This window comes from Panonychus citri, unplaced genomic scaffold (assembly GCF_014898815.1).
Source record: "Panonychus citri isolate SS breed McGregor unplaced genomic scaffold, ASM1489881v1 Contig00138, whole genome shotgun sequence".
NCBI lineage: Eukaryota > Metazoa > Arthropoda > Arachnida > Trombidiformes > Tetranychidae > Panonychus > Panonychus citri.
In genome coordinates, this window is record NW_026515543.1 from 751,151 (window position 1) to 775,755 (window position 24,605).

Sequence of the window (24,605 nt, forward strand, 5' to 3'; positions counted from 1 at the left end):
TGAGAGTTCAATGTTCACAATGAATTGGAATGAAATTTCTGTTGAACATTTTCTCGTTTTCCACCAAACTATTCATTTGATGTTCAATCATTTTCTAGTGTAAACAATTTCATCCTTCTCAGTTTTTAAATTGCCAACTAATTGTTGCTCAAAAATGTTGCCAATCAACAACTAATCAACTTGATTGTTGTCATCTATCAACAATTAAAATAGATAATCTTTGATAACATACAAACACACACCAAGAATTTTAATCAGTTCAATTGTTTGTATTTAATTTTGTGTAACATTAACAACAAATATCTAGTTAACCATATCAGTTAATTGTTTAGATTGTTTTTTTTTGTGGTTTAGTTGATTGTTGAAATTTTATTTTGTTTTGTTGTTCATTGAGGAAAGAAAAACTAAAACATTCGGATTAACTGGTGCAAATAACGGATAATAATCGATAGTTTTAATAATAATCGTTTGATTATTAACCAAATCAACAGAATCATGTTGTTTGACACTCGATTTGAACCTTTCGATGATTACGAACCTGAAAGTCCACCATCATCTTTTCATCGTAATCAGATTCCAGTCCGCCGAGTTAAATCAGCTCGTAATTACACCCACCGTCGACGTGAACGTTACTCCCTTCGAGTACCTAAAACCGTTTATACAACTCGAGATTACACTTATCCAAGATCATTGGAATCTATTGACGATTGGTCACTTTACCGTCTTAATCCACCTTCATCACCTTTACCTGGACCCTCGTCATCATTAAACGTTTCCTCCATCAGTCCTGGTGGATCGACAACCACCACACCCGGTTCAATGTGTGGTGAACCAAGAGGTGCCCGTCGAGTACAATCATTCAGATGCACCTCAAAGGGTGGGGTGGTCAAGATGGGTGATTTTTTCCTAGGTAATGCATCACCTGATAATTATGTTGCCAAAGAAGAGGTTCCATCACATTATCATCATTACCACCATGGTGGAGGAGGAAATGGTGGAAGCAGTGGTATTACATCATCTTCTCATCATCTATCTGGTCAAGAGTCATTTTCATCATCTGCCTCTCATCATCATGGTGGAAGTGGAAGTCACTATCATCATCAACCATTGCATGTTTCACTTTCTGCATCTTCAGCTACTCAGGGTGGAATTTCATCAAGAGAAACTTCCGATGGAAGGTCAGGAGGATCAATGGGTGGGGGAATGATGGGTGGTAGTGTTATCGGCGGTGAAAGAGGAATAGGTTCCAACTGTGGTAATAATAATAATAATGGTTATCTACCCAGAGGATCACCAACTTGTTCAAGGAAATCTTCAAACTCTTGTGATTCATTACGATCCTCGAAAACTTTTCATGTTTTCGTAGCGGGTTTCAAGTCGGTGGGTAAACATCGTGTCATGAGTGCCTGTTTAGGTAATTCGGTTAATGAAAGGTTAAAAGCAACCATACTTATCGATTATGAGCAATTTAACATTAATTTTAATCTTATTGATAAATTTGATGATTCAGAGGAATTGGGTGAAGATTCATTTCCACCCTCATCAGTTCAGGTAAGATAAACATTGATAATCACACCATGAACATTATACACACAGAAAAGCCATGTATTATGATAATAATAATGATGATGAAATTTACAACATGTACTAATTAACTTAATCATAACACACATACATATATGTGCATAGTCACACCATGTAATTATCTCATGAAATCATAATTCTAGATCATGATAATAACAACCAACTTTTTCTAGCCAAAGATTCAACTGTTAATATTTTCTCATGAAAAATGAATTTCTTTCTTGCTTTTTTCATATTCTATAACCTCTTCAATATTGAGATTAATCATTCAACTGATTCTAAATTGACATTCATGATGATGAATATGATGAGGATCATTTTAGCATAAGCTCTCTCTCTCTCTCTCTCTCTCTCTCTCTTTGTCTCTGTTCATGAAGATGATTAATTTAGATTTGAAATGAAAAAAAGGATAATATCAAAAGTAAGTTACTCATTAATTTTCTGCTCTTCCAATTTGAGTCTTAACTTTTAATTAGCTGATAAACAATCAGAGATTACCTGATATTCACAATTAACAAAGGATTAGCATCTTCAATTTATCTTCATCATCATCATTAACTTTCCATCATCATGTTTACCATGGAAATACATGGTAACCGATAAATGTTTATTTTCGAGTTCAATTAATTTTCTTTATCTTCTTGTGTTTTTTGTTCTCTTTCTCATTCTTCTTCTTTTTCATTCTAAAATCATAATATAAAGAGATGGTAGAAGAAAAGTTCTAATACTGTTCTTATACACACAAATTCGATGAAAAGTTGGGTTGTTTTTGTTTTTCTTTTCATCAGAACTTTTTTTCTTCTTCTTCTCGTTGTCTTGCTCTTGATACATTCACAACCTAAAGTAAACTTCGAGGTAAAGTCACAAGTCGTTTATATCAATGTCATGATTATATAAGCCAGGTAACGATATTAATAGTAATGTAATTATGGATAAATGTTCATCATGAACATCATCATGTAATCAGGCTAATAAACACTTACCATCAATGTGTAGACAAAAAAACATTCTGACACAATTTGAGAAGGTTTTTTTTTATCTCCATTGGATAAAAAATATCAACATGTATTATTAATCATTCTTATTATGTATCAATCTTCATTATTAAAATTTCATCATTCACTTGAACAATTATCATAACGATTATGATAAAATAATTTAGTTACCATGTGCAGTTCAATTGATATTTAAATCCATCAATGAGTTTCAGTGTTTAAGTGATGATACGATTTAGTTTGAAATTATTGACAAACTTATGAAAGAAACTCTCTTTCTCTTTTCATGAAAAATAAATTCTGTCATCATGATTCAACTCTGATTGACATGATAATGCAATAAGAATGCTGATAAATGATGATAATAATAAATAAACAACAATGATCAATGATAATCATATTGAACAATCAGTTAGTATGTCAAGATTGTTAAAGGTGGGAAACAGCAAGTGATGGATCAAATATCAATCAATGGAGGATAAATATTGTTACCAAAGTAACTGTGATCACCTTTTCCTTTGATAATAAAAATGAAATGCTGTTGATTGAGAATCGAATAGCTGAGAGAGAGAGAGAGAGAGAGAGAGAGAGAGAGAGAGAGAGAGAGAGATACTGACCGATGGTCAATATGAATCTAGTTTTCCATTATGTAAAGGAAACATTTCAAGTCCTGAAAAATAACATTGAATTTATCATCATCATCATGAATAAACGTAAGGTAAATACATAAAATGAATGGATGATTGAAAAAAAAGGAAGAAAATTATTCTTTTTTTTCATAGCTCGAAAGTAACGATTTTGACTAAACAAATTGATTCAATTCACAAGGGAAGATGAGGAAGATGATGAAGATGATTGCGATTCTTTTAAAGTAAAAGTTATAAAGGATTCCAAGGGTCAGTTTTTTTTGGAATTGCTTGGAAACAATAACAATAACTTTTGTCCACCTTGGAATAACAATTTGCTTGAGATAAATGAACCAATTGAATTGATCGTTAGAACTTATTTTTTACTTCTTTTCCTCTCTCCGAATTCTGATTTATGAGAATCGTAATTCTGATATGTATGTGCATCTATTTTTGGTTCCAATTAACATTCAGTATTATTTTCGTTAAGATGATTAACTGTATTAATGTTTATACTCTAATGGCCTATGAACTCATGTTAGAACTATTTTTTTCTTCTCACTCCAGCTTTCTCTCTCACCGCCTCATTACGACTAACTCAGAGGATCTCATGATTCTCATGATTGGGTAACTGAACCTTTTAGATAGCCTGCAAGCGATGACAAAAAAATCATTGATTGAGCTTCTTGGTTCATATAAAGATGATGGATAAGAATAAAAAAAAATCTCATTGATTCGATGAAACTTTTTTTCTCGACAGAAAATCTCAGTCGTAATACTTTTGCTCTTTTATTCCAAGTGATATATTAACGAATTGCTAGAATTCAAATCAACAACTTTTCCCTTCGTGGTTAATATAAATATTTTCGTTCTTTACCTTTTATATTTATCATGAACTTCACTTTTACAGTGTAAAGTATAAGATTCACAGTCCGTTTTTCTCACCTTTTTATTACTATCCCTTGGCCACGAACAAACTGAGCATTTATCATGGAAGAAAGAAATTACCTGGGAATCTAAAGTTTACATGTTTCACACCTTCTTCATTTACTGTATCTATTTCTCTCTCTCTCTCCATTCACATAGATAAGATTATTTTTCATTCCAAATCAGACTCAGAATCTATGAAATGCTAGAAGAAAATTCAATCAGCATTCTCCTAATGGTAGAATTACATTTCGAATTTCTCATCATCACATAGTTACTATCATCTTAAGGTTCACTTTCAATCCCTTGATAATCCTTTTCGAATCGAGGGGGAAAAAATGGTACAGGTAAAGTTGAAAATCTCTTGCTGGAAGATGCTCTCGACATTTCGAGTAATATGTTTAAAGATCTATTACATTAGTTGCTCGAAGGCAAATATATAAATATCATCATGATAACAATATCCATATGATGAGGATAAAAATTCTGAATGATAACAGAAAAAGAGAGAAACAAGTTGAGAACAAGAGATTATCATGTATTCAGAGCTTTTGTTTTACCAAGTGAAATGTTCAATTTCTATGCACAAAAAAAAAAGAGGAACAGAAATAACAATTCCAATCTAACTTAATCTTGTAAAAAAAACTTTCGAAAAAAACAAATAACCGAGAACAATAATATTACTTTATTTTCCAACATTTTCCTCAGAAACTAATCAATATTCACCTTTGCATATAACTCATAATATTGGGTGGAGGAAGAGAGAAAGAGATTCAAGTCGAGCATTTATCAGTAACTGAATTCTGATTCTATTTCATGATGGTGATGATTATTCAGATTAGGGGAAAAATCTAAATAAGAACTATTTTCCCCCCTATTCCAAGGTGAATGTTAATCTGAATACCAAATAGCGTATATACAATTTAATATATTAGTGAATAATTTGATGAGAGAGAGAGAGAAAAAGGGAAAACAATTAGTTTGTATTCACAACTAATTAGTTTAGGGTAAACCTTATGATTGTTATAACAATTAGTTGATGAAAACATTTACAAATGAATACCATTGATTCATTTGAATTAAACAACCGATAGGATTAGCTAAATGTTTATAACAAACAATCAGCAGGGTGACATTAACAATCATTTTGATTATTTGAATATGTTACTTGTAGCTGAATGAATATCCAGATAAAATTTACCTTGACGATTACATGATGATAATAATTGACAAGAGTTTTGATAATGTCAAGTAATAATTAATATTTACTCAACGTTAGAAAAGTTAATCTGTTAATCTTATGATTACTATTTAAAAGATAATCGTTAATCTGATTATGCTTTTTAGTTTCAAAGATTACAGATTAATCAGTTGACAGAATAAAAGTTTTACTATTCTGAGGTGATTTGATCAATATCATTATCGACAGATTAAATAATCTCATCTAATCACAGTTTAGTTATATATTTATCAGAATCAATTATTATCATTATTCAAAATAAATCATAATTATTTTTTTCTCCTTCCCATCATCATGATAATGAAATTGTGTTAACTGGATATTCACATTTTGATATAATATTATAATCATGAAACTCTTAGAGACACAAAGGATATTCACATATTTGTATCATGCTGTTCATCTGATTATCATGAATGAATACTCTGAATAATGATAATGTTGATGATGATAAAATGATTATAATCTCATGAGATTCAAGGTGCCGTTAATAATAAATAAAATCCAGTCCTTGGATGGTTCTGGATGATGATGGTGATACTGGTGATATTCACCATGAAAGTAATACTGGTAAATGCTGGTGCATGATAATAAATACCTTGAATGATGATACTACGAAAATTTCAACGTTCTAACATTGAAAACAATTACATTTGATTCTGTGAAAATGTTGATAAGTTAACCAACCATTTGATACATTTAATACTTTCTACTCTGTTGAGGGTATTCATAAGTCACGTGAAAATTAATCATTGGTAACTGATTTGATTTCATGATACTCAGAGTTTCCAGATATTCTGATGATTTTGCGAAAAAATTTCCACCACCATCATAATAATAATATGATGTTACCATGGTATTGGTATTCACAATGATCAAGTATTTTCCTGTTATCGTTGAAATTTTTAGTTTGATGGTTAATTAGTTTCATGGGGAATAATGTAAATAATTAATTAATCTCAAATTGTTACAGTTATTATCATAATCTGAATGCTGAATTTAGACTTATATTAATCATTTGGTGGACTCAATGGGGATATTGTATTAGATTAGGTTGAAATTGGGAGGCAAGAATTATAATTGAGTTAATCAGAGAGATTATTGTTATTATTTTCAGGGGAAAATGTAATATAAATAACAATAACTATGGTTCTTCTGAGTAATATTAATAAATGAATACCCTTGGTGGGTATTTACTCCAATTGTTTTCACAATGCATGTGAAGCATATTCTCAATGATTTGGATTGGAATTGAAATTTATTGAGAGTAAATAGATTCCCATGATTAATATCACTCTCACAATGAAACGTGATTTGTTTATCATTAACAATTGATTAACTTAATCAATATATTTGATATTTGATTAAAATTGTAATTCAATTAAGTGGATTATTTTTTATTAATATAAATCAAATGATTGTTTCATTGTGAAAGTGATATTATTGTTTCATCAGATGATTAGATTTAACTTTGTAAAAATTGTATTTTAAATTAACTCAATTTCAAACTGATTATCATGATCATCATGGTGATTTTGATAACTTCATCATCATCATCATCATCTGAAGTAAATACAATTTGATCAAATTAAATTGAATTAAATGTTAGCATTGGGAGTTATTACAATTGAGGAACATTTATTTTTACCATTTAAAGTTACAATTGAAAAGTTTAAAAGAGTTCCCAATTTAGCTCATGATTTTCACAGGGAAAGAGGGTAAAAGTTTCGATCTATCATGAAATTCTGAGGAAAAGAGTAAAGATATTAACACTATCATGTTTAGAATAATTCTCAATATATCTAATTCAATGTATCTCTTTTGTAATGTTATTTCTAATGAATTTGTAAAGAAAATCAACTTCATTGAAAAACTTTTTTATTCTTTCTTCAAATTGTTTTCTCAATAAATTTCGTTCTTTCAAATTATCTTTAGAATCATCTAGCATCGATCATTTTCAGCTCATAAGAAAAACTGATGACTCAATGATATCCAATGAAGTTTCGAACATATTATTTCCAACTCTCTCTCTCTCTCTCTCTCTCTCTCTCTCTCTTATCATGGTAATTATCAGACGGTAATTACCTTATTGACCTAATAAATGCAATTTTAATGAGAGAATAACCCGAATTCACTTCCCCCTATGTTAATATTGAATGTGTCTTTCTGTTGTTCATCTTGATGTTTAACTCTCTCTCTCCCTTTCCTTGACCATTAAGCTTTGATACCACTTTAATATGTTTGACCATTTGCTTGTTGGTTTGATTAATTTTCATTATTAATGATCATCTCAAGGTGTCCAGGTCAAGTTTCAGCTCTATGGACTTACTATTGACATAGAATTTTCTTTCCATCTTCTTCTTCTTGGATTCTCCTTAGCATTTGACAAAATTTTCTGATTGCCATTTGGATTCTAACCATATGATTATCATGATTATTTATGTTTTTAACAAGTTTTTGAATTGTTACCAATTGAGATTTTAGTAAATGTTTTCATTCTGAATTCGATGAGGGGCCAGAATTATAAGCTAAGCTGTTATCAACTCAATTAGATACTCAGTTGATCGAGTTAAACTCGTTGTGATTTGAATGAAATTAAACTTATTTATATGGATCGATTGCTTTATGGCTTAATGTTCACCATCAGGAAGATCAGAATCCAAATCCAATCCTATGGCTGTAAGAGAGCAGTATAAAGGGACAAAAGCCACCGAAAATCCCGAATAAGGTTCAAAATGCTTTTCATTTGCTTGAGTCGAATCTGAATGCTTCAGGACCACGTTATCGACTGAGAGGAAAAAATCTGAGAACAATTTTAGAATATAAAAACCAATAAGAGAAGAGATAAAGATACTTATTACTAAGGTAAAATTCATCTTTATATTTGTTTAGGTATTGAACTGAATGGCATAATTACGATAAGTGATTAATTTAAATTTTTAATCATCAAATTAATAAAAGAGAGCACAAAAATTAAAGAAATGAAAAGTAAATAATATCAACAAGTTTTTCACTCTCATCAAAAACTTCTAGACCATTACGATAACCATATGCATATTTATTCTGTAATATGATAAACATATGATTTCGTATCGTGTTCATGTTCATAACCATCAAGTAAGTACATTTATTAAGTATCATGTACATCATAAAGAGGAGTATTCATAAGAGATTCAGGATATTCATTCCATGACAAGAAGAAGAGAAAGTGAAGAAAAAAAAAGGAGAGATGAAGAGTGATAAAAAATCTGTTCCATGAAAAGTATAAACTCTTCAAGAATAATCTTCATCATGGAGATGATATTTGACGAAAAAAAGGTATTCATGGTAAAAGAATAGAAAAAAAGAAAGTAAACTCATCCTTTCTCTTTCTCTCTTTCCTTCCGAAGACAATATTTACACATAGAGATAGTTCAAGATAGATAATTCCTCCTTCTTATCGTTTTTCAAGAGTCACCATGATGATGATGATCATCATCATAATGATGATTAAGATTGAGAGTATGATGAGTCTGGAATAAACTGAAAATCAATAACATATATTCAATTTACAATGTAGATGATTGGAAGAGGAAATTGATAGACAGAGAAAATTTCTGTTTCTATTGAGGATTTTGGTTCTGATTCTGATTCTGAGGTTTGATGGCGGAAACATGGCAAGTTAAAGTTTCTATTTGTCTTCTGTTTTCACAAAATCTTTTATCATTCTATCTTCTTATCTTCCCAGTGAATAATATCTATACTCTATCATCAGAAGTAACCAGAGAATTGTAATCTGATTTCAATTATCATGATAATCATTCATTCATTGTGGTGGATAATAGTTTATAAATGAAAGATAATCAAACTTTTTTTCCATGGTGAATTCAGAGCTTTCAGGAACTCGTCATTCTTGACAATATTTTCACACACTCTCTCCCCTGCTCTTTCAATTTAAGCAGAAAAAAAATAAACAGAGAAACAACAAATTCCCAAAGATAATTTCATGTGCTAAATTTAATTGCTTTTAAAACCAGAATTCTGGTTAGAGAATTTTATTGAAAAATGAAAACACTTTTTTCTCCATGATGATGAGAAACTCATGAACTTTTATCAATAGTGTTCAGAATAGTTTGAAAAAAACTTTTCCACAAATGGTCAGTCAATCGAAGCAATCAAAAGATGTGGATAGAAAATTTCATCTACTCAATTGAGCCTCAATTTCATGATAATGAACATGATCAGAGATCAGCAAAAATTTATCATTTGTTACACGAATCATGAATGTCTAGTTGGAAACTTTTTCATTTCCTTTACTCCAGGTAACGTGAGATGAACAGATAAGATAAGATGATAATAATAACCAGAGAATCTAAATCAACCTAGAAGAAACCATGAAATGAACATGATGATAGTGCCCTGGAAAGCCCTGGAAGAAAATAGAGAATTCCAAGTTCTAGAGAGTTGATATAATTGAATATAACATGGACATTATTACATGAGAATGTCAAGATTGAGTAAAATAATCAGTCACAATTTCCTGATTTCGAACACATTTTGAAAGTTCATTATACCAAATTCACACAGAATCTTCACCCAATCACCTTTGTTCATTGTTATATCTACACTTATTCCCAGAATTCATCAGATTCCTGAGTGTAAATTACTCATCATTCTATCGATGCTTTTGTTTTTTACATTATCTCCTCAATTCCCTATTCCATTATAATGTTACCATGATACATTCACTTTCCATTGCAACCAAATTTTTTTCGGTGTCTCATTTGAAACTTTCAGAGCTCATGAATGTTTGAATTGAAAATTCATTCATATCTGTATTCATTTATGTTATTAACTTTCAAAGGAGTGGTTTTTTCCGGGTATATCAAGTTATGAATGATAACTTAATGCTTTGAAATTTGATCAATACTCAATGAACAACATGTCTCACCTGAGAATTGAATATACATGTATGTATATATTCAGGAGTTGAAATGAAAATAATGAAGAAAAAAAATCTTCTCTCTTCCTTTTTTTCCTCTCAAAAGAAAGTTATTATTCAGAATTTTCTTCCATGAGAAATTCTTGGCTTGAAGAAAATTATGGTTTCCTATTTCATCTCCAAGGTGAATTTATGTTCAGTGGGTATTGTTATTATCGAAATGAAATTTTACTTCTCATATGTTTTCGATTGAATTTTATGTCAATACAAAGGTGAACAACAGTAATGGATTGAAAGTTATGCTAATATTATATGAAATTTGTACGAAAACGTTTTGATATTCATTTGAACTTATTTCAAGGAAAAAAACAGTTCATTCAAATTAATATTATTATCAGGGATTTAGATAATAATGTTGATAATGAGACTCGTATTAAGCTAGATTAGTACTGAAATTTATTGAATATTTGGGTTTCATGGGAATTCAAAGGTCGAGGTGAATTGCAGTATCACTGAACAGCTTAAGGGCTCATAAAAATTTCCACTTGATACTTTATGATAATCATACTGAGGTAATTATGATCTAGAATTTGTTTGAATGTTATAATGTAACTCTGTGTATGTGCTCAGAAACTTTGGCTTTGTCAGTTAGTATCTGTACACCAAATCAAATGTTCTGGTTATCTGAATCCATGAGGAAAGAAAAAGAAAATAAGAAAAGAAATTATTTTCATTCATTTTTTGGTTAACATTTTCTACCATTAATCGGCTAAGCCATCAGTTTGTAAACTTAAGTGGAAAGTTGACAAAAGAAAAAGGTTGTCAACTATCATGTAATAATGATTGGAGTTTGAAAAGATTACTGATTAAACCCCAGAAAACATGGAATGAAATTGGATGAAAAAATAACCAAAAAGAGACAAAAAGTTCCAGATCGGTATGAAAGAAAAACAAAAAAATCAACTGAGATTGATTAGTAAAAATCTCGATTGAAAACTGTTTCCTAATTGTTTAGTATTATAAGAAAAAGTAAGAAAAAAAACAAGGATAATCTACTAAACTTGTTCAACAAGACTTCAAGATGAAATTTTCTTGATACTTTTTAAGAAACCTAGCAAAGACTTTTCTCCTTCAAAAACCATTCCAGATTGAGAAAATAACAGCCTGCTATCGCTTTCGGGCTCAAATATTCAAGTACACACTATGTTGAAGTTATATCCTGGACAACTGTGTAATTGTGTGTGAATTTGACCTTTCATTTGGTTCAAGTTTTATGGGTTTGAATTTTATCCTAACAATCATACATCGTGATTTAGACATTGGCATATCTCGTATTCATTGAATGCAAACTTCAACTTTGTACTTGCTATATCATGACCTTTCATTTTCTCTGTGGTCAAGTCAAATGTGTAGATAACGATAATTCGTTATGGGGTGGACATTCGTTATAGCACGTTGATGTTCATTGAAAACTCTCTAGCTAATTGTCATATTTCAATACCAATGTCATTCCGGTCATTCTATCAGGAAATGGTTTAAAGGTCATTTGATAATCAGACACGGTTTAAATAGCAAAACAGACAAGTAACCAAAATAAGAATGACCTTGATATTAAATTACGACGATTGAGCATCGCTGAAACTCACATAGCTCAAGTTTTGAGTCTAAATACTCATAGACTCAAATGTAGATGAGATAAATAGTAGAAGAAAATTATCACTATATTATCGATCCATTTTCTCACCTTGTCTTATATACCTTTCTTTATCTATCTCAATCTTCAACCTCAACCATTTTTTCTTCACCCTGTTAATGATATTTTTATCTTTCATTCTCATAAGCACTCTTGAAGTTTTCTGAAAGAAAGTTGAATAAAAATATAAGCAAGAGGAAAAGGAAGAGAATTGAAAAATTTCATTTTCCATTCTTGATAAGTTCAGTGGAAGACAAAATTCATCAGATGGTTATCATGATCGCATCATCATCATCATGCACCTTCATCACCATTGAAATCTACAACCATGATGATGGATACAATTACTCAAGAGGAAGAGGAAAAAAGTGAAACAGGAATAAAAAAATTGTAAAGCTTATTAAACATACGTTGGTTATACATTATTATTATTACATGGGAATTTCAAGTAACTCATGGGAAGATGAACAAAAAAAATTCTGACAGAAAAATGCATTCTACCAGAATTACCCTGTAAATTCAATTCCATTTTCCCTGAAATGATCAGATGACTTGAGAGTTTATTATTATCTTGGAAATTAGTAATTTATATTGTTATTAGCATTGAACGAGCAAAACAAAGCTATTATTTCAATATTTTCAATTGAATCGGAGAGATAAAAGTTTAATATTTCATGGGGAATGTTATTGATTTGCTTGAATTAAATTGGAAATTTCTCCTCATGAAAGTATTAATAATAACAATAGTGATATTAGTTAGGGAAAAGTTTCTTACATAATTACTTTTGTAACTAAATTATTAGTGTCTTAATTCAGTAGAATGGAGATTAAGATGGGGATAGACTGAAATATTTGATAGCATTTAATGAAATTTTGTTTTCCACTCAGATGAATAATAACTGAAACTCATATAAAATGAATACCCACACAAATACACATGAAAGAAAATTTTTTTTTGTGTTGATTTCTGCTAGAAAATACAATGTAATTCTGATTATTCCCAGAATATTTTCATTATAACGAATGCCAATCAAAACCAATATCCACCTTCATTCAGAGTGGGAAGATTGTCTTCAAAACGATAACATGATAACATGATTTTTATCATTTTATCACTTTTGGGACTTGAGATTTTTTCGTAGCAAATGGTTATTACTTGTATTCTAAATGGTGAAAGATCAACATGTCGCTTTAACATTTCTCCTGAAACAAAGTAAAACAATCTGAACTTTTTCTAACTGATTCTTTCTGATCAACCAATTTCAGCATATCCATTTCATGGTCCACTTTAAGGTTGTACAATCTGTAGAGTACAATATTATACATGGTGGTTTGTTGATCATATGATATTGTAAAACAATCACGATAATTGTATTCAGTATTTTCAACAAACTCATAAAATCTTTCAGTTAGAGGTTTATCAAAATTCAGGCTTCATGATCATGAACTTGTTTTTTTTTGCTGTTTCTCAACAAAATTTTGAATTTTTTCAATGAATGATTGAACTTATTGAAATCAGAGTAACAACAATGAGAAAATTGTAATATCTGATTCTGATTTTTCATTATGAACTCTATTATATTCAAAGTATTGGAATAAGTAAAAAAAAGTCAAAATTGATTTAACATTTGCTCAATCTACCTACACAAGAATCTACCTTGTAATCAAAGTTAATATTTTCAAGAATTTGAAACCTGATAATAAAAAGTGACACATAACCTGTTGTGTATCATGAACCATGGTGATTCTTAATATGAAACTTTTCCTTTGCAAATGAATTCAATAATATATTCAAAGAATGAAAGAAAATTTCTTATTCTTTTGTTAATGGTTTCATGATATTATTACAATTCTGTTGGTGAGATGAGATGAAAAAAAAAGGTAGGAAAAAAAGTTCTTTGATAAATATTAAAGTTTTAACCTTTTGGTAGACTTTTTTTTACTGAGCCTTCACCCTGAGGCTATTAGATATTAAAAATAACTGTTGCTGCGCTTTAACAAGAGTTTCAATCTCAATCTCAATTGCGATTGAGATTGATGATTGTTCACACAATTATCATCATGATGAGAACAGGTTATCAGAGTAAAAAGTGGATGAAATATTCAGAATTTGGAATGAGGTATAAATGTAGAGAGAAAAAAAGATTTCAGCATTTTCCATGGATTTTTTTTGTTTGCCTGGATAAAATTTTCAACCAGAACTACTATTATGTTCCCCAGGCTAACCAGCAAACGATGAATTTAAACCAAAATCAAAGAGTAACGGTTAATGTTGATGGTTATCTGTCTTCTCTCAGATCATCTTGTCAAGATTTATGAAGACTATTAAAGAGATATGATTATCATGATGAAAGTTGATTCCATAAGGATGATAAAGAGAAATAAAAATTATCTCATTTTGTCGTTTGAAACTTTTGTCAATTCAAAATTATCATGACAGTTTTGATTTGGCTTCTTCTCGATCAATTCTCATTACTAAATCAAACCTAAACCTGAGTCTGGTATTATTATGATTATTGAAAATTGTTTCATATTATTCAGATTTAGTCAAGTTGAATGTTATTATCATGTTGATGAACATCATCATTATCATCAATAGACAAAATCTTTTGTGTTCAGTTTGTAAACATTATGTTCATGATAATGTTGTTATATTCATGGCTCATTTATTAAGGAAAGGAGGAGTAGGTGAGAGAGAGAGAAAAGTTCTGATAATAATATTTTATATAAATCTACATTCTGAATACCCAACTTTCCTGTAATATTTAGTATAAGCTTAGTTTATCTTTAAGAATATATTGTCTAAGTGAATACCTTTGCAATAGAGAATTGGTCTGGTCTTTTCTGAATACATGAATTATCTGATGAAAAGTTCATTGGCTGATGTTTAATAACAAAAGATTACAATGAATAGATAAACATGATGATGCTGAGGAGAAAAATGTTCTAACATTTTACTTGTCGAATTTTTCGTTTTCAACTTTTTTTCGATTTTTTTCTCTCTCACTGAACTTTATCGTTTTTTCCTTTGTATTATAATTCTAATTGAACTTTACTATTTTTTTTAGTTAATCATTAGAAAGATAATGATCTAGATTACAGATAATTCCAGCATATACTCAATTTGAGATTTTCAATCAGTCATTTGATATTGAAAGTTCAACTCCTTTTGGAAACTTATTCAGGTGTAATCATGACAATTACCATGACAATTTCAGAGTAATTAACACATCAGCCCACCAACGGTTAATCATGATGATCATTATCAGGATTACTTTTGATAGCAAGAAAATAGTGTAATTTGATATAAAATTTCTTGTGAATCCAGAGTTGATTGTACTGATTGATTAATTGATTAGCTGATTGTTTAATGTTTATATTTAATTGTAATATATTTACTTTGGATTTAAAGTGAGAAATAAAATAGAAACAAAAATTTATCCTTTCATGGTGAACATGATGATGATGATGTTGATGAACAAAATCCAAGGGAATTGAGGAAATGTGATATTATATTCCAATCAATATCAGATAACATCATTTATTGATATTATCAGAATTATTTATCTATTTAACCTTTTTCACTTGATACAAAGATGATAATCATCATCATGATCGCACTTATAATCTTGATGATTATTCATTACAAATCCATTAATAACAAATGTAATAATATATATATATCAATAGACTCAAAATTTGTTCAATAGTTTTTAAGATCGCCTTTTGAATTCCCATTGAAAAAGTTCTTATTCCTTGAATCTGACAAGAATTCAAATTTACTCAGTGAATGCCTGAATAATTATCATGAAGATGATCATGAATTCAGTTGAGATTCGGTGGGAAACTTTGATGAGAGAGAATGAAAAATCTCTTACAAATTTTGGTTAAAGTAAATGCGATGATTAGATTTGAAAGACATGAGCTTGTTGAGTGAAGATGATGATTATCATGATGATGATTCTGAGAAGATAAAAAAAAATAGATTAATAAAACTTTTAAGAAGAAGAAAAAACTTTTTTTTCCTATTAACGAAATTATCTCAGAACTAATATATGAATGATTTATGATTGAATTTCATGATGAAACTGAAAGAAATTAAGAATCAGAATTTCATCTTAATGCTGTTCAATTTTCCAACGAGTTTGAAGTTGAAAAATTGAAGAAAAAGACTAATTGTTTGTTGATTTAATATCCATGTTAAGATGTTGATCTTTACCCTTTTGATATCTTAATCAATAGAAATGAATTGAGTAATTTAGTTGATTGAATAACGATCGTCGGATTTGAAGTAAATTACTCAACTAATCAGGGAATTACTCTTATCATTTACATCAATTCTCATTAAGAGACAAATGAGACTCAGAGATTTATAAGATTGTTATAATTTCCATTGTGTTCACATTTTCCATGAAATAATCTCATTCAAATACCCACTTGATCCATTACCCTCATGAAAATTCATCATGAAGATACATGTATTTCCATATTCATTATTAGTTAGAATTTTCAATTTTACTTTTTAATTGTTCATCATCATATTAATTAGCCTAACGCTATGAGAAATCAAATTGAAATGATTTTATAATTACACTAATAGTAAAGTTAATTAACTGAAAGTAACATGTTTCATGTAATTTGAGTTGATTACCTTGTGAATTGTTAATTAATTATTATAATGATATCTAGGAATGATTCAAATATGAAATGAATCATTATCACCATCAGAAAAGTTCACTGGAATTGAATTTTCTTGGTATTCGTGATTGGGGATTAAGGTTCAATTGTGTTATTCAATTGCCATGGTTTTTGTTATGGTGGCGACAATTTAATTTGATTATATACAGAAAAAACAATGAATATACATGTGAGTCCTATCTCAACCTGAGAAATTCATCAATCATGAACTTGAAAGAATCTCAACTTTTCCATTGCTTCTTTTTCATTCTCAACAATCGGGTTATCAGGTAACATGGTGAATTCAATTATATTCAGAATCCAAGGAATTAAAATATCTCTCTTTCTCTGTCTCTATCTCTATTAGCAATTCTTTGTTTATATCTTATTGTTGTTAACTTGGAACTTCAGATTCCATCCTTAATCAACAGGGATTCTAAAGTTATTTTCAGTATCAACTTGATGAAAACAATCAGTGATTTAATAACAATCAATCAGCAATTGAATAACCATAACACTTCATCGCAACAATTAATCTGATTCTTGGGTGATTTAAAATATGAGTTTTCTCAATAGGTGATTTTAATAAGGATATTAACTGATTAATACAATTAACTAATAATTATCTTTGTTTTTTCCGTGATTATGTAGAGTGAAAAACAAATATACACTTAATCGTTGCAAAATTAATTGCTATAATTAATAACTAACTATTAATATTCTGTTGATTTAAGTAACTTTGATTAAGTAGTTAGAAAAAATTTACATGTAATCATTAGCAAATCATGATTATATTTAGATTTGAATACATTTTTTTAGGTTTTTACCTCAGCTATCATTTAATAATAAAGATAAATTAGTTTGATCAAATGCAATTAACAAATTACCGTAAATAAATGTAATACTTTTCTTAACTTTTTTCTAGTTACATGATTTAACATTCAAATCTTATGGGTAAATAATCTTCAATCAATTCATAAAATAAAGCAACACAACATATCAATTACGATTAAATTAATCGTTTCAACTAATCATTATCATGATTGCTATAAATCATAGTGGGTAACAAATCGATTCCCACAATCTTTTTTTCTAAATTACTGCTTTATTACTTTGACAATCTAGCTAATATTTCATAGATGGACTAAAGGGCCAAAAGGAAATTGTTTGCGAGTAAAAATTTTTTAAAAATTAGTGGTTAATAAAAGGTTGACTCTAGATCAAATTGAGAGTTCGGGATCAGAGGTTTCTGAATCAAAATGAGGGCTCTGAATCAATTTTTTTGCGCAAAATTTAAAAAAAGCGAAAGTTTAATTAATGAAAATTAACCAATTTTAATGAATTTTTAAATGATTAATGATATAAATTTTGTTTACATGAGATTACAACCATCTTGGGTTCTCTTTGAATTTTTCTGTATTCAATGAAAATTCTTTCTTCATTTTTTTCATCACCCAGGTGATGCAAGAAATCTCTTCTTCTCCTTCCTGGCCTTCTTTTATTGTAAGCATTTCTCTCATTTCAGTGTTATCCCTACGCAGGGCTTCATTTTTATGCACTTCTTCGTTAAAAAGCCTGTCAAGTGCTGACATTTGTTGCACCAAATCATTTATCGTCTTATTGCTGTTTTTAGCAATAAGCATAGCCTTGGCTGATGTAAGGTCAGCCAACTGTTCTTTTATTATTACTTTAGCCTCGGTTTGAATGATTTCGTTGAGAAATGGAATTCTTGCCATGGCTATGAAAATTATATCTAACTTGCAACACATTGGCCCAGGTTGGCTATAAAAAAAGCATTAGTAAATATGAACCGAGACTCTAAGTATTTATTGTAATGTTACATGAGCATTTCACCAAAATCTCCATCAAAAAGAGGTTATGGGCAGATGATGGAGAATGTGGAGGTAGAGAATCACCAGAGATCATAATTAAGAATACATATAATAATGCAAAACTAGTAGCACACCATGATTAGTTCGTATAACTTGAGCATTGCATTATTTCTTTCGCTTTTTATTGACTACTTTGATGTCTATTGGTCCAATTGACCATATTCAAACTACATTATCAATACGATAATTAGGCCAGATTGATTTGGTCATATTTGATATCAGTAAAAAACAGAGCACGGAATATTACTAGTAAAATGATTAAAATAATTGTGAAGATAATGATTCGTAAAATCATGGTATGTTTCAACGTATCAAATGAGCTGACGGTAGTCAGCTCATCCGCTTTTATATAACTGTTATACAGTTTTAAATTTCGCGCCAAAAAATCTGATTCAGAATCCTCATTTTGATCCAGAAACCCTGATCCAGAACTCTCAATTTGATCCAGAGTCAACCTTTTATTAACTACTAAAATTTTCACCAAAATGACCGAATTAGAAGGTAAAGTTAAATAAGCTTTCATTAAATTTTAATATCAACGCAGTGAAAGTGTTTATGAGGCTATGAGGCGATCCGAACTATCAATCGGAATATTAACTTGCCAGAACGAACTTTGAGAGAATAAGTAAATTTTATAACTTTTCGTGAAATATACTAAACTTTTTCCTCTCATTTTTTGTTCAAGTGTAGTTAAACGTTTTGCAGAATATGCAAAATTAGATGATGTGTTTATTGTTGTTATTGCTGTTTTTTATTATCGTTGTTTATGTTTTGTTGTTTTTATGATTTTATGTTTTTCAACTTTATATTATTTTTATTCAATTATTATTCATTCGTTTAAAACAAAACCAAAATCACAAACACTTCTTGTAAAAGAACTTTTCAAAAAATAACATTAAAAATGAAATTACTACAATGTTTAAAGTTTGAAGAGAAAAACTTTAAGAAATTATTTCTTTTCTTTTAACAAACTTTTATATAGCCTCTACATAATGCAATTTGACCTCTCCTTATTCATCATCAGCATTAATTAAAAATGACCCGGATAAAAGAAAAATAAAGTAATTATCTTTAACATATCTTAATAATTAGTTTAGGGAATTAATTAATTGATGATCGGAGATCTCAGAACAAAGGTATTGTCACTGTTTCAACCTATGAAAATGTCCAGCAAGTACAGGAAATGCTCGAGGAAAATCCAAGATTATCAATAAGAAAAGCTGATCTTCAACTGCAAATGAATAGAGAGGCTTTACGATTAATCCTTTACGAACGTCTTCCTCTCCATCCATAAAATATAAATAAAAAATAAAAAATTTCTTCAGTTCAGAAGCTAGCTGATTCAGCCAAAGAGAAAAAATATTGGTTCCATCAAGATGGCACCACTGCATATTGCACGAAAGATGTTCTCCAGTATTTACAAGGAGTATATGGAGAGAGAGTAATAAGTTGGCGTTTCTCTGATATACTTGATTGTGGTAGTGAGTGGCCACCATATACTCAGATTTATATTCATTTGATTGATTTCTATGGGGTTATCGCAAAAATAAAGTTTACTCTAAAGAGTATTCACCGGCTGACGAGCTGATGACTAATATTCATTCGACTTGTAATACGATAACTACGGAAATATTAGTTATAGTTTCCGAAAATTTTTACAAAATATAGAAATCTGCGCCATGGAAAATGATGGAACAGATACTCAATTTAAATTTGATTTGCTTAAAAAATGGGTTTTTCATTGAAAATCAATGGAAATTTTGAATTTTTTTTGCTCTAAACATTTCTTTTTTAGTGCTTCGTCAATCTAAGCAAATCTTAGAACAAAAAAAAGAAGTAATTAAAAAGTTATCCAAAAAAGATTGTGGGAATAGATTTGTCATCCAGTAGTGTAATACAATCAATCAATTTATATCTGATAAACAGTAATAAGGTCTATTAAACCTGCTCATATGACTTTGAATTTCATCAAATGAGGTATTCATTAGCAGGCACTTACGATTGCTGAAAGCGGTAAATATATTAATATTATTTTCAAATTTTTAGTACCATGAGCAAGTCGAATAAAGTCCAATGAATCCTTGATACGGATTTTATCTAACTGACAAATATCACTTATCACAGGTATAAATCCGAAAAATTGGTGTATCCTTATGGCAATATAATGATTCAGGTTAGCTAAATTTCACTTTTTCTCTATTGATTGGATGTTCTTCATCGACATAATCAAGAAAAGCACAATACTGCTGAATAACCCCAGAAGTAACAGTAGTAAGGAAAACATTTCTTCTTGTTCAAAAGAAATTTCTGGCTCGACTGTAATTTTTAACTCAGGTCCAATTTTCGTTGTCACCGCCTTCATCAATATCACGCAAAAACATTCCTTTTCTCTTTTTTATCTCTTTCTAATAGAGATTGAAAAAATTCTCTCCCGTTTTCCCTCCCCAAGAATGGACTGAAATCCGGGCTGATTTACTACGGATCAACTTAGACCATTCAAGGAGAGAGAGAAGAGGTTAAATAAAGAGGTTATAAAAAGGAAGGAGGGTCATCTCAGTGTTTTCATCGTGTAGTGACAGCAACAGGATTCAATGATATATTCATGATCGCCCATTTTGTCTACTATATATTTATTATTATGATATTATATAATTTATGAGTAAAGACTATTCAAAAGAGAAGATTCATTCTCTTTTGAAGATTACTATTACCTCGACGTCAGATGGAAATCATGGCCAGTGAGATTAGGTCAATCTATTGTTCACTAGCTTCTCCAGTAGGCAAATATATTAGGCTCTTAAGTCTAGGTCTGTGTGTGGTGAATTTGGTGAGCAGACTTCTGATCACTACAAAAGGTTAGCGAAATAGAAATTTTCTTCTTAAGTTCTGTATAACAAGTTATAACTCTCGACAGATAATCTGAATAGGTGATAACTCTGTTAGCTCTGTTTAAATTTTATATGTATTGACATTCACTCAAAGTGTTTATGCGTTTGTGAGTATAATAAAATGTTCATCATTTGTATGCATTTTGTGTATATAAATGATGAACATTAGAATATGCAACTCGAAAATTATCTCGAACTAGTTGTCAGGAAAGCCAAATGAAGATTAAATTGTTATTACTATTAGTACCTCGTTAATTAAGTTATTTATTTAATTGTAATCAACGTTGATCATGTAATCGTAATAAAAAGTTAATCTAATCTGTAAGCGTAACTTTTTATTGTCACCTCGAATTATTATCAGTAAGAACTGATTAAAATCTTTTGCTTCTCGATGATATCGGATGACAATTAGATTTAATTATTCCAGATACTAAATGATTAACATGGAAATCGTTACACTTGATCTAGAGTAGATCTTTCTTATTCTTACCAATTCAAATTGATATTGTCAAGATTATTGTTGATTATTTATTCCAAGACGTTTATGATGGTCAAGAAAACGTAGAGAGATAAAGAGCTAGAGTAATATCAATGGAAAAGTGTATCGATCGTTACATAATAGTGATCACAAGAAATTCGAGTCTTTAAAGGAAAAAGAATAGAAAAAATAACTTTTATCTATTTTTCGATTTTTTTCGTCTTCTTCATTTTTTCTATTCCATGATAACTTTCCTCTCTCCTCTAAATGAGCATCATGAGAATCGGTCTCAGAACTTTGTTGATTATAACTTCGTTCACCATTATCACCATTAGAAAACAAGGTCAATCACAGATTAGAACTTCTCTTTCTTTATCTCTTTCTCTTTCTCTCTCATTCAATCATCATCAGAATCCACACACTTATCATCTTCTGCCCCTGCAAGTGATGAGTATATAACGAAGTTCTAATATTATGAAAGTTCGAAAGAGAAAAATTTTCCCTTCAAATTGTTTATTTTTTAGATTTTCTTTTCTTCCTCTACAAGTCAATTAATCTTCCAACAATACAACAAAAATGATAGTTAAACTTAATCACAATCAACGTTTTTTTTTCTCAACAGTAACAATCAACATCGAGATAATGATGAAGATGATAAAGGAAGATAACGAGAAAAGGTTACATTGGATTGAATCTCGATTCCAATCTTCTATTTTTCTCTTTGATTGTGAAAAAAATCTCAAGAGAATTTATCAGTTTCCAAGGAAAATGTCAACTAACAAAGAACATAAAATTTCAATAGTGTATTTCCATTGATTCTCTTGCAACAATAAGTTCCAAATATCAATGAATTCTAATCGAACAAAATTATTCGGAGGTTACCTAGTTACTATTAGAAGATTATCTTATAATTAGTTCTATTAGACATCGAAAGTGCTACTGAACCTAAGAGATAAAAATCCCAAAGAGGATAGGAAAAAGTTCAATTCTGTAAATCTTGAAAGTAGAAGAAATTTTTTCTTCCTAAAATCCTTTAGCATTTCTCCGGATTAGAATTTCCAATTCAGGTATTAAGAATCGAAAGGTTCTTCATACAAACTTTAAATTAATTCTGTTGATTGGAAATGTTAGAAATATGATTGATCATGATGATATTACACCAATATCGAAACTCGAACATTATTATCATTGTTATTAGCTTTTTATGCTGATTAAGATGAAAGTGATTCCTTTTATATAACGAATCGCATTTTCTAGCTTTGAATCCACAATGAGCTTCAAATGGTATTAGGAATAACATTTCTCTCATCTAATGGACATTGAGACACTTTTTTTCACTCTCTTATCCAATAAAGTTGATGGATAAAAATATTATTTGTTTGTGATGAAATTCAGAGGTTTTGATCTTGCTCAAAGAACCATCATCATTATCATCATCATGGTGATTCTTTATTCACATAAATAGTAATAAATAAACTAATATGAAGTTGACAAATTCTCTAAATTTAAATTGTCTTCCGTTTCCGTTTTTTTTTTCTTTAACAGGGTAAACGAAATCAAGCTTTACTTATAATCTATTCAATTGCAGATCGGAAAAGCTTTGAAAAGGCTGGACAATTATTAACATTGGCTATATTAAGACAAGCACATTCTCAGCCTAAATTATCAATCTGTTTGATTGCCAATAAATCTGATCTGGTTCGTGCACGGGTTGTCACCACGGAGGAAGGTTCTGACCTTGCCGATCGTTTTAATGTTAACTTTATTGAAGTCTCTGCGGAAATTGGTGATAATATTGAACAGATTATGGTTTGGATTGTTGAAAAGATTAAGGAAAATCTTTCCGTTATTAATAATGGTTCCAGTTCAAAGTCTTCACTTAAAACGGGAACCGTTAAGGTCAAAAATAAAGTTATCACTCGAGCTCGAACTTGTATAAGACAAATTTTCAAACGTTTCATATTTAAAACTCGCTCAGCTGAAAATCTCAATTCTATTAATTGAATAATAGCTGTACAAATGTTTGTACATATTCAAATGTCAATATTAAATATTATTTCCCTTAAATAATAATCAATTAATTGGGAAAATCAATCATACTCTCCATCAATTTAATTGTTTACCTAATTGTGTATCTGCTTATCCAAACAAACTGGAAACTGTTTAATTGTTGCTTGAGTTTCTTTATTATCATTATTAAATAATTATATATATCAAAATGATTAATAATCACACTTAGGTGCCCTTAAAAATAAAATTAATTAATCAACCCGTGGACCAGTATAATTATAATAACAATTAACTAATTAACTAATGATTATAAATCAAACAATTTGTATCAATAAAATAATCAATCTTATATATGTATTAATATCTTTAATATAATAATAAATTAAGCGAAAAGATTATGAAAAATTAAATAAAATTGTCAATTCATTTACTTTAATTGTTCTAACTAATTAATCATATTTAAGATTAACAATTAAAAATTAAAATGAAATGAAAAATTTTTTCAATTTATCATTAGTTTAGTTGCACTGGTTGAACATAGATGGCGACATGAGTTGTTATTTTTTTGGTTGTTTGAAAAAGTTTTGTTTTTATTACAAAAGTGATTAATTAATTGTGTTAAATTTAAATTGTTTCAATTTATTGGCTATTTCAATTTGGTAGAATGTTAAAAC

At 29.4% G+C, this 24,605-nt stretch overlaps 1 protein-coding gene across 1 annotated transcript; it reads left to right on the forward strand.

The window, feature by feature from the left end:
- On the forward strand, positions 1 to 24,295 carry LOC128393273 (uncharacterized). The gene is made up of 2 exons (XM_053353413.1): positions 1 to 1,551; positions 23,467 to 24,295. Exons 1-2 carry the CDS (start codon positions 496 to 498, stop codon positions 23,923 to 23,925), a joined length of 1,515 nt encoding a protein of 504 aa, XP_053209388.1. The 5' UTR covers positions 1 to 495; the 3' UTR covers positions 23,926 to 24,295.
- Positions 24,296 to 24,605: the final 310 nt, after the last annotated feature.

Bases quoted from the DNA above. Each gene is read 5' to 3' on its own strand.
- LOC128393273 (XM_053353413.1), top strand. From the start codon at position 496: ATGTTGTTTGACACTCGATTTGAACCTTTCGATGATTACGAACCTGAA. The intron at 1,552-23,466 runs GTAAGATAAACA...TTTCTTTAACAG, and splicing joins TTCCACCCTCATCAGTTCAG to GGTAAACGAAATCAAGCTTT.